The sequence below is a fragment of the Brugia malayi genome (assembly GCF_000002995.4).
Source record: "Brugia malayi strain FR3 genome assembly, contig: Bm_v4_ChrX_scaffold_001, whole genome shotgun sequence".
Lineage (NCBI taxonomy): Eukaryota > Metazoa > Nematoda > Chromadorea > Rhabditida > Onchocercidae > Brugia > Brugia malayi.
Window position 1 is genome coordinate 24,456,174 of NW_025062479.1, and position 15,191 is coordinate 24,471,364.

Consider the following 15,191-nt stretch of genomic DNA (forward strand, 5'->3'; position numbering starts at 1 on the left):
TGTTAAGTTAAATGAATTAAATTTAAAAAAAAAAAAGACTAATAAAATGTTAACAAAATGGAAAAAATTTTTAAATTATATTACTTTTGAATTGAAATATTTCAAATTTTTTAAATTATATTACTTTTGAATTGAAATATTTTAAATTTGCTGCTACATTAATGTTTTTACTCCAATGAAACAATAAAAGTTTGAGCTAAATAATAGTTGCTTAATTAAAATATTACTAAATGAATTACTCAAAATTTACTTATGACAATTTGAATATTAATTTCTCGAACTGAAAAGAGCGCCTAAATGTCATAAAGGTCAAATGATCATGATTTTTTTTTTTTTTTTGTGAACTGATCTAATTCAAATTAATGAAAGCAAAAATTTTCAGATGTCCTCCAAAACACTGTCACATATTCTTGTCATTATTATACTTTCTGTAAATCTGATGTTATTGTCGTGTTATAAAATATCAAATGCTAATTCAATAAGGTTATAATTAAAATTTTTTTCTCATTCAAAATTTCAATTTTTTTTTTTCTTCAAAATTTTAATAGAAATAATAAAATTAAGTATTACTTTTTTTTTTTTTTTTTTATGCCTCAAATTTACTCATTTTTTCTAGCAAACGAAATAAGCGGCAATTTCACGGCGGTAATGACTTTGGCTTCATTTCCGTTCCATTCTTCAACTATGCCTGGGGCAAACATTATTATAGTCCTTATGGCTGGGGAATGCCATGGCATACATTTGGGCCTCGTTACGGAGTAAGGCGACGTTTCTGGCGAAGGCGTTGGGAAAGCTCAGGTGGATTTCATGACGGTTTCGGATTTCACGGCGATTTTGATGGTCCGTAATACGGTTGATGAATGCTGTGTAATCGATTTCCTGAAAATTGAAATTGGAAATGATACGGAATTATTGCTACGCATATATTATCGTATAATATATGATTGATTGTTTGTGTAGAAAATTTTGAAAATTTTAAAGTGACAAACGAATAATGTTAAATCTTTTGAAATATGTAATAAAGTATTTATATAATTGAAAAGTTTTTAATTGTTACACTGATTTTATTGATTGAATAAAATCAATCAAAAGTTTAGATTATTTCTTAAATAGATGCCATTTCAAGTTATTTAAATTGACAAAAATGTCTTAAATGCTCATATCATCATCACTGTTATCAGTTTATCATCAAATTATGATGGATGAAAATATGTTGTGAAGGATAAGAAAATAAAAATGAAACCTGATTTATTTATTTATTTTATTTTATTTCTTTTTATTGTCAAAGGTATGCATTAAATTTCAAATGCTTGCTTGCATACTATGGAAAATGAAGAAATTGAAAAAGTTTAAAAATTTATTAAACAATATTATCCATCAAAGAAATATAAAGCAATTTTTTTTCTTCTTTTAATCGTTATCGAAATATTAGGAAAGGTAAATTTTATAAAAAAAAAAGTACAAAAAGGAAGAAAAGTAAAAAAAAAAATAAAAAATTAAAAAAAATAAAAAATTTAAAAAAAAGTAAAAAATTATTTGTTTACTTAATGAATTAGTAATCACATATGTTTTTATTAGTTTTATTTTTAAAACTGTGGAATATATAATAAAGTTTAACAATGATGTAATCAATGTAAAGATTTAAGAAAGTTTTTTTTAAATTTTTTAAATTAAAGTTTTTATAAGAAATGATAAAATGCCAAATATTTCGACTTATTTTTTTTTTTTTGTTTTTATAGGACAATATCTGATCTAATACTTTATTATAAATTATGCGAGTAGGGCAAAAAAAATAACACAATGTAGTGAGAAATGATAATGATAACATTTAATAAATTCCATTATTGATAATTCTACTTTGCTATTTTAAGCTGAAATTTCAATTTGTTTAATTTTTCTTTAATTTAATTTTTCTTTAATTTAATTTAATTGTTCTGATAACTCTGCTACTATTCTGAACTGATAATCTTATCAGTAGTTATGACTGTTATCTTAGATAGTTCAATGCTGCAAATGGTTCATCTTGAATTTGACTAATTTGCTTAGAAGAAGCTAATGCGACCAAAATTCGAGAATGCAAAATTAATCAGTAGAACTTTTTTTGCTTAATTCTCTTTTCATTTGAACTTTTAAATAGTAAATGTCAAATATTTAAAAAGGTATTTTTAAAAAATAAGTTAGAGCCAAACAAGAAGAAAAAAAATGGTTAAAATGAAAATTAACATTTAAAATTCTGTTTTTGATAATCGATTTTAGTCGCTTTAAGCTGAATTGAATTTAAACTTTATATTTCATTAGTTTCAGTTTTTAATTAATTCTCGATGATCTCATTCATTGCTATCTTATCTTTGCCTTACTTCTTTTGTTATCGATTGAAAAAAATTAATTAATTACAAATTTTACGATTTTAAAATTTTAAAATCAATTAACTGGATTTTAATTATAAGGCATACTTACGTGTTTAGTTTTATAGACTATGTTTTAAGCGGTAATTTTTTGCTTTCTCGATAGGATTTAAAAAAAAATAATAATAATGGATTTAATCGTTTCCTAATTTGATGTCCTTTGTGATTGGTAGATGATTTTGGCGTAGACATTTTGGCAGAATTTATATGGTGGGTCAAAGGTCAAATCATATTTTTTGTGTTTGAAATTAACAAGCCACTTTGTTTTTTGTTTTTTTTAATTATTTAAAGATTTTTTCATTTTCATTTTACCATTTTTCCAATTTTAGTTCACAATACCTTCTTTTTTTTTCCTTTTTCTTATTGATAATTAATTATTCGCAACTTTTACATTTTGATTTAAAATTAATGGAAGTAATAAAATGAATTATAACTGTTAAATTTTTTTTTAAATCTTTTATTAAAATTTTTTTATTGTACAACAATTTCAGGCTACTAATATGATAGATCTGATGGATAATTTTAGAATTATTTACGTTAATTTAACTTTTCTCATAATTGTATCAAATTTTTAATGCTTTTTTATTGTTTTCAAAAATAATTGTATGTAATGTAATTGCTTAAAAGGAACAGCAAAATTTAATTGTAAACAAAGAATTTTTTTTTTTTGAAATACAAAAATTAAATTATTAATGGAGTAATCATTATTAGAGTTTGCTAAGAAATTGCTCTTCAAAGCATTTTTTTGCCCGTACTAATGGGTATAATTCCCGAAAGCGCTTCCAGCACTATTAACTTTAAAATTTCTTCTGCTTCATTCAATTAATAATTGGTAGTTTTGAACTATTTAAATTCAGTGTTTGCTTAGCCGTTCGTTTTAAATTTATATTTTACTAAATTATACACCGCTATATAATAACATATTTACTAATGATCAGTGGAAAATATAAATTAATTTTATCTAATTTGTAGTTATATTACGGTATTTGATAATTAGCAAAATAATAAGCAAATAATTTGAAATAAAAATTAAAAATTTTGTAAACAATTACAATATTAAAATGTTATATTGTATGAATTTAGTAAAATTAATTAGCTAACACAATTCTCCGTTTTCTTTTTTTTAATAAAAAAAAAAAGAAATATCGATTTTTTCTAAATCTTTTTTTATTTTTTTCAAAACAAAATGAAGTTTAATAAATAAAAGATACTAATTGTTAGTGTTATCATTTATTTTCTTTGCTTAGCAAAAAAAAAAAAAAAACTGAAAAAGAACAAAACTTTTTTTTTTTCTTTAATTAATCGAAAGGCAACAACAAAATATGTAATTTAAATTTTAATCAAAACATACCACTGGATTTAATTAAAAAGAGAAAAAATTTATGGAAATTATTTTAAGACAGTAATTTGTGTTTTTTTTTTTTTTTTGATTCGCTTATTCAATTATTTCAAAAAATTGAAATATTTATCTAAATATTTTTGATAAACAATGCATAAAAATTAAAATATGATTTATATTGCATTAATACAATATGTTTTCCATTTTTTTTTTTTTGCTCAATTAATAATCAAAACAAAATTATTAGTTTTTTTTTTTTGTTTTTCATTTTACTAGCATCTATTTTTTAAATTTATATATCAATCAAAATTTCACTTACGATTGATATATCTTATCAATTGAATATCTAGGAAATTTGAATTCAAAAAAGCATTTCTGTTTCCTTTTTTTCTTTTTTCTAAGCAAAATTAATATTTACATGCTGAAAGCATATTATTTCCTGAAGTTTTGCTTATTTCTTTTGCCAGTTAATGGCAAAGAAATAAATGAAAGTAATAATTAGCAGTTCTAGTTATTATTGAAATTTTAATTTATAAAAAAAAAAAGAAAGAGAAAAAGTGTTTTTCTTTCTCCTTTTTAATAATTTTGTTTCGAATGGATGAAAGCTTCGATTTTCTCGATTTTAACATTTTTATTTCGAATATATGAAAACTTTTACTTTCTCCTTCCTAAAATTTTTGTTTCAAATACTTAGAAAAACAAATTGCAGAAACAATCAAATTTTAAAGCAAAATGATTTTAAAAAAATTTGCTAAACATCTAATTCAATTTATTGGTTATAATATTCAAAAAATTTTTTCATATCTTAGAGTTAATTTTTACTTGCCCATATAACTTATAGAAACAACTTACTTTGTACTTTATTCATTACTTTGTTCAAATTGAACCATTACTTCATCAAATTTTAGGAGAAATTTGCACAGATTTTATAAAATTCAAATTTGAAAATGCTAATTTGTATGATATATAATTCTCGTCGTTTTTCTTTCTTTTTTTTTTTTTTTTTTGTTAACAATCAGAATTCATTAAATTTTATTTTCAGCAAACATTTGAAATTTTTCTTTGAAATTGTTGACTAATATTTCATCCAATTATGTTTTTCTTTTCCTTTTCAAATATTTCTATTCAATGTAAAACTTTTAAAAAAGATCAAATTTCTCAGTCGCAGTATCATTTACTCCTTCTTTGCTTCTTAGTTTAATTTAGATTAAAGGACAGATAGATATCATACATAGATTATTTATGAAATAACTAAGATTTGCTAAGAAATAATGTCTTTAAAAGTTAATGTGCATGTGAAATTTTAAATTGTTTAGATTTACTAAGGATAATTTTGTCTATGAATTAATTAAAATTACTATACTTTATTTTAGCATAGAATAAATAGCATAAACAGTGAATAATACTACAATTAATAATCTTTTTTTTTTTCTGTATTCAATCATTTGCTAATTGCAACGATAAGTGCTACTCAGTGCATTTTTTTTTTAATAATGAACCTTTTTTTTGTGAATATTAAAATTACTTCAATAAATATTAAGCGAGTAATTGTGTCAAAGCATTACCGTATTTGTTACAGTATTCTTGCAAAGTAACGATGTGACCGTATGTGAGATTCAGTTATTGTATCATACGAAAATTTTATTTTAATTTCCCTTTTTAGCTCTCTTTTATCGATTACTTCCTTTTTTCATACACATAGCTAAATATTTGGCGAGTAATTGTATCAAGGCATTACTGTATCTATTACAGTATTCTTGTAAATAATAATGTGACCGTATGTGAAATTGCATGAATTCCAATTACTGTATTATAAGAAACTTTTATTTTAATTTACCTTTTTGGCTCTCGTTTTATTGATTAGTTCCATTTTTATATACATATATTAGCTAAATATTTCTTATAATACATAATATACAGTTTTTACCGAGGCATTACCGTACATATTACTGTATTCGTGTAAAAAAATGATGTGACCGTATGTGAAATTGCATGAATTTCAATTACTGTATTATAAGAAAGTTTTTTTTTTAATTTCCCTTTTTGGCTCTCGTTTTATTGATTAGTTTCTTTTTTTATATACATGCATATATTAGCTTTTATTTATTAAAAAAATTCATCTAAAATTGTTTTTCCTTTTTCAAAAAGATTTAACTAAAAAAAAAAAAAAAAATGAAAACTAATATTTACACTTAACGAATAAAAAATCTTATTAAGAAATATTCAATAAGAATTACTACTAAAAATCAAATATTAATTTCATTGATGTGAGTAATGAGTGTAAATGATATCATGTGAATTAAACAGGTGAATTTTTCTTTTTTTTTTTTTGTCATTAATAATTAGCAATTCTTTTTTCTTTTTTTTGAAGCAATGATTTAAATAAAATTTTGAATTCAGCAAAACTCTTTTTCCTATATTTTTTTTTTTTTAAATATTTCCAGAATGAAAATGAATAGCGATAATTTGACTCCGAAATGTATTGAATTCAAATTCACAAAATAACAATGATTCTATTATGCTAAATCAAAAAAAAAAAAGTTTTTCGTGCTTGAAAATAAGTGATAAGCGATGCTAATTAGCAATTCTTACATTTATGACAGTTGGTTAATTAACATTTTTTGTTATTAAATTCTATCATGGCAATATTTTATGATTTACTTTTCTTTAACATAACAAAATAATTGTGAAATTAAATAAAATTATAGAATTTAATTTAAGGTTAATCCTTTCTTTCCTTCTTAAACAAAAATTGTGCGTTTTTCTTCCTCTTTTTTTTTTAATGTCAATTGTTTTCATTAATTTATAATAGCAATAATAGTAGTATTAATAATATTTCTATTATCTTATACAAATATAATACATATGTTGGTGACATTCTTGAAGTATGAGGAAAATATGTCATATGGAAAGAAATTAATTATCTGACTAATATCATCTCAATGCATTAATAATGCTTTGACGATAATTTTTTTTTTCCATTATCAAATTACAACATTATTCCAATCATACAGCTTAACATTCATTTATTTTACTTTAACAAATTAATATTTTAGAAAATTTCGTTTTTTTTTTTTTTTTTTTTTTAAATTAGCTTCATTTTCACCTGAAATAAAGATCTTATAATACTTTTAAAGACGGAATGCCTACTTAATCTTAATTAATTTGTTTTCGTTCAATTTAAACTTTGAATTATTTACTTCTTTTATGACTGTTAGAGGTGAACAAAAAAAAAAAAAAAAAATTACGTATTACTGTTGATTTTTACATTATAATATATTTTACTTATTACTTTAACTTTAAATAACTTATTACTTCATTACTTGATAGTTTTGATATTATTATTAATCTTATATTTTACTGATTTCATATTAAAACGTGTTGTTAAAATGCTGACGTTTTATTCGTTGAAGATTTTTATTTAATTTGTTTCATTATTATATTAAAAACAACAATGATTCCATAAATACTATCTATACGTAATCCACGTAAAAAATAAAATCCAAAGAAATTTTTTTCTACATTATAATTTCTTATATTTTTCAAAATTTCTATTACAAACAAATAATAAATATAATTTACGTAATAATCAGCAAAAAGAAAAAAAAAAATCGGTAAAATATGAAATTTTAAGTACTGCATGGATACTTCAATATATCTTCATTTTATTTTTTATAGGTAGTTTAAGAATTTTTTTTTAAATTAGTTTAAATAATTTAACAAAATTCGTAAGACTTTTCGTTGTAACATTGATACACAAAAAAAAAGATAAAATTTATTAAATTATTATTATTAAATTGTTTTATATTATCATTTTGCTTATGTTAGCTATACTTTCTGTCATTTTATATTTGTCAAATAATTGTTATTTTAAATGATATTTTAAAAGCTATTGGAAATTATTAAAATCAACAAAAATTAAAAATAGGATATTAAAATCTATGAAATTGAAATTTTTTGTTCAAAATTTTATTTCAGAATTGCAATAAAGAAAAAAGGATTTGTGAATAATTTTATCAAAAATGATAATCAAAAATTTAATCTTGCATAGTCTAATTTTGGCTAATATTTGCGTGAATGGAAGCGATAATGAAAGGTTAGGTATATTTTTTCTTAATTAATTAATTCCGAGAATTATAAATTAGGACGAGAAAAAAATTTAACAGGTAAGATAATTTTATCTTTTCAAATGAAATTTATTACTATTCGATAATTAGAATCGGAATACTTAAAAAAGCACAATGTTTCTGTAATACTAGAAGTAAAAAGATACGATATATTAAAATTTTAATAAAATTAAAATAAATAATTACTTATTTAACTTATTGCCATTCATTGATTTACCTATTTGTCAAACTGTCAACTTTAAAATCTTTTTTATTTCTTTATTATTAAAATGGATGCGTATACATTTTTTATACAATAATTAAATTATTTTTGAGTAAAGTAAACTAATATGATAGTAATACTAATATTTAACTAAAACTAAATATCTATACTTGCCAAATATTTATTTATTTTTTTAATATTTATACAATTTCTTTTTTTTTTTCTTTTTTAATAATTTAATTTTTTTTTAAATAAATTTTTTAATATAATAAATATAATTTTTATTCAAAATTAAAATAAATTTGCAAAAAAAAAAAAAAAAAAACAAACAAATTTACTGATCATCTATGCTTTCATTAAGAGTTGAAATTTTATAAAACTGAAAAAAAAAAATTTTTTTTTTTTTAGTGATATTAAAAAAATCTTTTAAATGTCATTTTTTTAGCATTGATAAAGGATTGATAAAACAATGGTTGGATGGTGTTATATTAAATCCATTGGTTGATAAAAGTGAAACAAAAAGATGGTGGAGTGGTAATTTTAAACCATGGGATGGTGATTTTGAACCATGGCGTGAAAGTAATGGTGGCGAAGATTTTGTCGTATTTCCTGGTGGTCGTTTTGGTGCATGGGGTGATCGTATCTTTATTGATAGAAAAGAATAAAGTTATTACTTTTCTTTTTTTTTTAAGTAGATAAATAATTTTTGAATGTGCTGCTAATAAATATTTTCAAATTTACATTTTAAAAAAAAAAAAAAAAAGTTGATAAAAATTTATAATTTTTTTCAAAAATAAAAAATGATCAAAAATTATCTAATGTTAATAATAGATGAAAAAAATTTTTTTTTAAAAAAAAATGTTTATTACTTTTGAAAATTATTCATTGATTATGTTTTTTTTTTTTTTTTTTTTAACTTTTAATTGTAAATGTTTTAAATAATATTAAAACGTTCAAAAAAAAAAAAAAAAAAAAAAAAAACAAAGTATGATTATGTTAAATTTTCACTTCTACTTTTAATTCTAATGATATTTTTCAATATAGTTTACTTGCATATTCATTGAGCAAAATTATATGTGCTTTTTTTTTTTTTTTTCATAAAATTTATTCAAAAAAAAATTTTTCAACAAAATTAAAAATTTATTTTTTTCTTTTTTTGCTATCGGTGTATTTGATTTAATCAAATAATTCACTCATAAAATTTCTATTATTTCACATCGATTTGCTTTTTTGATTTAATAAAACTTTTGCCTAAATTTTACTAAAATTTAACATTCCTTTTTTAAAAGTTATTTAAAAAAAAAAAATACTTATGCATTAAAATTTTACTTTAGCATTTGAATATATGCAAGTAAAAACAATTATTGTTTTGTTAATGCAAAATTGAAAATTATGATTTCAGTATGAGATTAACATCTGTTTTAATTTTTAATGTGATTTATAATTTTCATTGAGAAGTAATTGCCATTTATTTTTTTTTATTATTATTAATGTTTTTCAAATTGATTAAAGAATAAATTTATATTATTGAACAGATTTGGAGTAAGATTATTATAAATAGTTTAAGTACAATATAAAAAAAAAAAAAAAAACCATTAATTATCATTAAGTTATATATTTAATCAAAGTATAACAGTCATTCTTAATTAAAAATCAAACTATTAATAATAAATAAGGTAAGTGTGCCAGTCTTATCAGTAGTTTATCAGTAGTACATAATACTTATAATACTTTTAAAAGTGATTAATTTTAATTGTTAAAATATTAATAAAATGTTTTATCACAATTTTTTCTTAAACCCAATTTTTTTTTAAACTTTATTAATAAATGAATGAATTTTTACATATTTATAATATTATTAAAATCAATGAATTTTCAAATATTTATAATTAATTGGAAATCTAACTATTAATAATAAATGAGGCAAATGTGCCAGTCTTATCAGCAATTTATCAGTAGTAGATAAACTACTAGATAACACTTTTTTAACTTGATAAAAGTGATTAATTTTAATTTTTAAAATATTAATAAAATGTTTTATCACAATTTTTTCTTAAACCCAATTTTTTTTTTAAACTTTATTAATAAATGAATGAATTTTTACATATTTATAATATTATTAAAATCAATGAATTTTCACATATTTATAATTAATTGAAAATCTAACTATTAATAATAAATGAGGCAAATGTGCCAGTCTTATCAGCAATTTATCAGTAGTAGATAAACTACTAGATAACACTTTTTTAACTTGATAAAAGTGATTAATTTTAATTGTTAAAAGATTAATAAAATGTTTTATCACAATTTTTTCTTAAACCCAATTTTTTTTTAAACTTTATTAATAAATGAATGAATTTTCACATATTTATAATATTAAAATCAATGAATTTTCACATATTTATAATACAAACAATAAAATCACTTATTAATTTAAGCTTTAAAATATTAAATTTAAGTTATTTTTAAATAATTTTAGCAAGGAATTTGAAATAAAAATGAATTGTAATTGAACTAACATTTAAAAAAAAAATACAAATATTTTTGGCATTTTTTGTTTAAGATAATATTTTCAAACAATGAAATTTTTCTTTTGTGACAAAATTTTTTTTTACAGCATTACTACAAATTATTTGAATGATTAATTCTAACTGTAAAATATCAATTTAAAAAATTATATATTACAATTTTTAAAATTTTAATTAATTAATAAATTGACAAAGTTTTACATATTCCTAATGCAATAATAAAATTGCTTATTAATTCAGACTTACAAGTTTATGTCATTTTTAATTAATTTTAGCAACAAATTTTGAAAAAAAAAAAAAAATGAATTAAAATTGAATTATCATTAAAATAATACAAAGACATTTTGTTTAGGGCAATATTTTCAGGCAATTTGATCTTTCTTTTGTAACCAAAATTTTTTGTCACAATATCATTTCAAATTATTTGAATCATTCATTTCATTTCAAATTATTTGAATGATTCATTTCATTTCAAATTATTTGAATGATTAATTTCAACTGTTAAAATATTAACAAAATAATATATTCCAGTTTTTTAAACCTTAATTAATTGAATAATTCGACGAAGTTTCACATATAAACACCACCTCATAGCATCCCTTACTAAGCCTAAGATAAGCTTAGCCTAGACATAAGCCTAGGCTTAAACCTAGGCTTAAATCTAAGTCTAAGTCTAAAAAGTTACGCACTTTTATTAAAAAAAAAGAAAAAATTATGCATTTGTAACCTTATGCACATCCGCAAGCAAGCCTAGGCTTAGGCTTAAGCTTAGAATTAGGCTGACTTTGGCTTAGAAGTACCAATAATTAGTACAAATGTGTAAAATTAAAAATGCATAAATTTTTTTATTTTTTTTTGGAAGTTTCTTTTTTTTAAAAAAAAAAAAAATTTAAAACCATATGTTAAATCATTTTCCTAAAATTTTGCTTTATCAAATATTTTTTCTTTTCTTTTTTTTTTTTTAGACTATTTTATGAAGTAATATAGTTTAATATTTCTTATCACTTATTCATTTTTCATCTTTACGTTCTTCTCAAAAAGAAAACAATTACATAAATTATTTATTTTTTTAAATTTATTATTCTCTTTTCAGTTTTATATTTCATTTCTTCTATAACAATTTATTTTAAAGTTATATATGCTAATGAGATTAACAGAAATTATTTGATTTGATACATATAATCGCCAATAAAATTTAATAAATTTATTATCCATAAATAAAAGTTTTTTTGAAAAAAAAAATTCTGTCATATGTATCAAAAAGATAAAAAATTAAAAAGTAATATTGCGGAAATTTTTGTACTCTAAATTATTACAAATTGCGCCATTTCTAGAAATTGATTGATCATTATTCCATTGCTGTTGTAATTGATCAAAGTAAGCTTGACGGATGAATTGATCTGGTGATATATTAATTGAATTTGATCTGCCAAGTTTTACGCAACATTCAAGGCCAAGTACGTGAAAAAGTGAACTTTGAATTGTTTTACTTGCGTGAAATAAGATAATGGCAAGAATAATTGATGCAATTGGTAGAGAACAAGCCTAGAATAAAAGTAAAGTATAGTAGATATTCAAGTTAGCTTGTTTATTTGTTTGTTTTTTTTTTTTGGTTGTTTATCAAATAAGTGAAAAAGATTTTGGAAGAAATTTTTTTTTTTTGAGAGAGAGAGAGCACCTGTAAATGCTACCTGTATTTCAGCGCAAAAACAATACGTGATTAATTGATCAGCAATAATCGAATAATTATCTATATGACGTGAAGGTAGCACAAGATGTAGTAATGCACCCGTAAGAATAAATACTGTTATAATTGCAACAAATGGTACCAATAATTTTGACGTTGAAACATTTTCACGTAACTGATAACGTACGCTAACATTTTCATTTTGAGATTTTCGATGGAGCTAAAAAAAAAAAAGAAAAAACAATATTAAAAATTAAGCAGAATGCTTTTTAAACTCCATTGCTAACTAAAAGATTACCAGAAATATTGAAATATTTTAGTCCGATGAAATGTGTTTTATTAAATTTATTAAAAAAAATTTGACCCACAACAAAAGAATGTGTTAGTAATATAAATAAATAAATAAAATTACTAGCCTATCATTGACCTACTGTTGACCTATTATTGTTATCATTATTACAACTCTTGATAAGCCTTGACAGCTTAGTAATACTATCATATTCCACATTTAAAAAAAAAAAAAAAGATTTTAATAATCTATGACAATGATAATAATTTAAATAATGTTATCTTTTAATAATTAATTAAAATAAATGCATCAAATTTGAAATATTTTAAATGAAATTCAAAATTGCTTACTAGTATTATTATCATTATTACAACATTTGATAAGCCAGCTTAGTAATACTATCATGTTCCATATTTCAAAAAAAAAAAGGAAAATTTAATAATCAATAACAATAATTTAAATAATATTATCTATTAATAATCAATTAAAATAAATGCATCAAAAATTTGAAAATATTTTAAATGAAATTCAAAATTGCTTACTAATTTTTTATTGTTATGCGTCCACAATACAATAACAATAACAAATGAGCAAATTTGAATAGCAATAACACCAAGTTGAATATTTGCCATAACGTTTGGATTAAATAGCTCATAAGCACAATAAGGAAAAATATGCTCTTCATCATGATTCTGATAATAAATCAAAGGAAGAATTAAAAACCACTGAAAAAAAAACTTGAATTAAAATTTAGAAATGAAGTATAGTGCTGAAGTGGTATTAAAATAATAGCTCATCAGTATGTACAAAGAAAAAAACTTGAAATTTGTCAAGTGAATCCAGAAGATATCCGGAAAATTATCTTTGACAAGTTTAATTCAATTTAGTTTTTTATCAAAGTTGTGACATTTTATCATTAGAAAGTTTATATCTACTAAGCTGTTCAATTAATTGCAAAAGTTTCGATTACTAAATTGTTAAAATTTAGAAATGAAGTATAATAGTGAAATAATATCAAAAATAATAGCTCATCCGTATGCACAAAGAAAAAAATTAAAATTTTGTTTTTATTTTTCTAAAATGAATTTCAAATATGAACTAACTGTTTTTTTTTTTTTTTTTTGCTATTCTATTTTGATAGTAAACTATCAATTATTTTTGAAGAAATAGATTAGATCAAAAATTTATATTCTATTTTTGTTTTTTTTTTTCTTTTTTTTTAAAAATAAATTACAAATTTTCGTAAAAAAAAAAAAAAAAAAAAAGATTACAAATAAAACGTTTTTACTGATAAACAAGAAATTAAAAAAAAAATAAGCTAAAAGTTGAAAATTTCACTTTTTCCACATTCTTTCGTTAAATTTTCACATTCTTTTGAAAAATTCCACATTCTTTTATAAAATAAAAATTTGATTGTGATAGAAAAAAAAAGAAAAAAAAAAAAAAAAAAACAAATTATTGACAGTAAACTATCAATTATTTTTGAAGAAATAGTTTAGATCAAAAAATGTATATTCAATTTTTACTTTTTTTTTTTTTAAAAAAAAAATTACAAATTTTTGTAAAAGAAAAAAAAGATTACAAATAAAATTTTTTTTACTGATAATCAAGAAATAAAGAAAAAAAAATAAGCTAAAAGTTGAAAATTCCATTTTTATTTTCTTATAAAATAATAATTTGATTGTGATAAAAAAAAAAAAAAGTGAAAGGAAGAGTAACTTATCTGTGATAATGCCATTAATATACTAATCCATCGACGTGTCTTATGCTCATATGTGTGATAAAGAAGTGTCGCAATTACTCTTTCAATTGATAGAAAAAATGTTGATACTACTATCATTATCAGACCAAGATAATATACATTTCTTAATGCTGTAAATATAATTTAATATATTATTATGGTTAAATATTTAATACTTATTTAGTGATGATAGTTGTTTACTAAATTATTAATTAAATATTTTCTCAATTTAATACTTATTTAGTAATATATTTGTTTACTTAATTATTAATTAGCTAAATGTGTGCTTCTCAACAAAAAAACATCATTTTGTTAAATTATTTTGTTAATTAAATTAATTATTAATTAGCTAAATGTGTGTTTCTCAACAAAAAAAACATCACTTTGTTTAAATTATTTTGTTAATTAAATTAATTATTAATTAGCTAAGTTTGTGTTTCTTAAAAAACATTATTTTGTTAATTAAATTAATTATTAATTAGCAGAATGTGTGCTTCTTAAAAAACATTATGTTGTTAATTAAATTAATTATTAATTAGCTAAGTTTGTGTTTCTTAAAAAACATTATGTTGTTAATCAAACTAATTATTAATTAGCTAAATGCGTATATCACAACAAAAACATATCAAATTATTTTGTTAATTAAACTAATTATTAATTAGCTAAATGTGTGTTTCACAACAAAAACAGATCAAATTATTTTGTTAATTAAATTTAAAATATTTATTTATGCAAATCATCACTATATCATCATGACTTGAACAATGAAGATAATTGCTGCAAAAGCGCTAATGACTGAAAAGATCAATGTGAAATGAGCAAAATGAATTGTAAAAAGAAAATGGCGGAAAGTCTCGCTTATCAGTGATGGTG

General features: G+C 20.7%; 3 protein-coding genes across 3 annotated transcripts; 2 read left to right on the top strand and 1 right to left on the bottom strand.

Annotated features, from left to right (window-relative positions):
* Positions 1–382: 382 nt before the first annotated feature.
* Positions 383–848, top strand: Bm8384 (Uncharacterized protein; the record flags this gene model as incomplete). Its single annotated transcript, XM_001891677.2, has 2 exons — positions 383–483; positions 617–848. 2 exons carry the CDS (start codon positions 383–385, stop codon positions 846–848), a joined length of 333 nt encoding a protein of 110 aa, XP_001891712.2.
* A 6,918-nt stretch (positions 849–7,766) lies between these two features.
* On the top strand, positions 7,767–8,738 carry Bm18088 (Uncharacterized protein; the record flags this gene model as incomplete). The annotated part of the gene is made up of 2 exons (XM_043075991.1): positions 7,767–7,840; positions 8,519–8,738. 2 exons carry the CDS (start codon positions 7,767–7,769, stop codon positions 8,736–8,738), a joined length of 294 nt encoding a protein of 97 aa, XP_042931925.1.
* A 3,135-nt stretch (positions 8,739–11,873) lies between these two features.
* Bm13352 (Uncharacterized protein) lies at positions 11,874–13,209 on the bottom strand (the record flags this gene model as incomplete). Its single annotated transcript, XM_043075992.1, has 3 exons — positions 11,874–12,146; positions 12,293–12,508; positions 13,120–13,209. The coding sequence occupies 3 exons, from the start codon at positions 13,207–13,209 to the stop codon at positions 11,874–11,876; spliced, it is 579 nt and encodes a 192-aa protein (XP_042931926.1).
* Between the last annotated feature and the right edge of the window lie 1,982 nt (positions 13,210–15,191).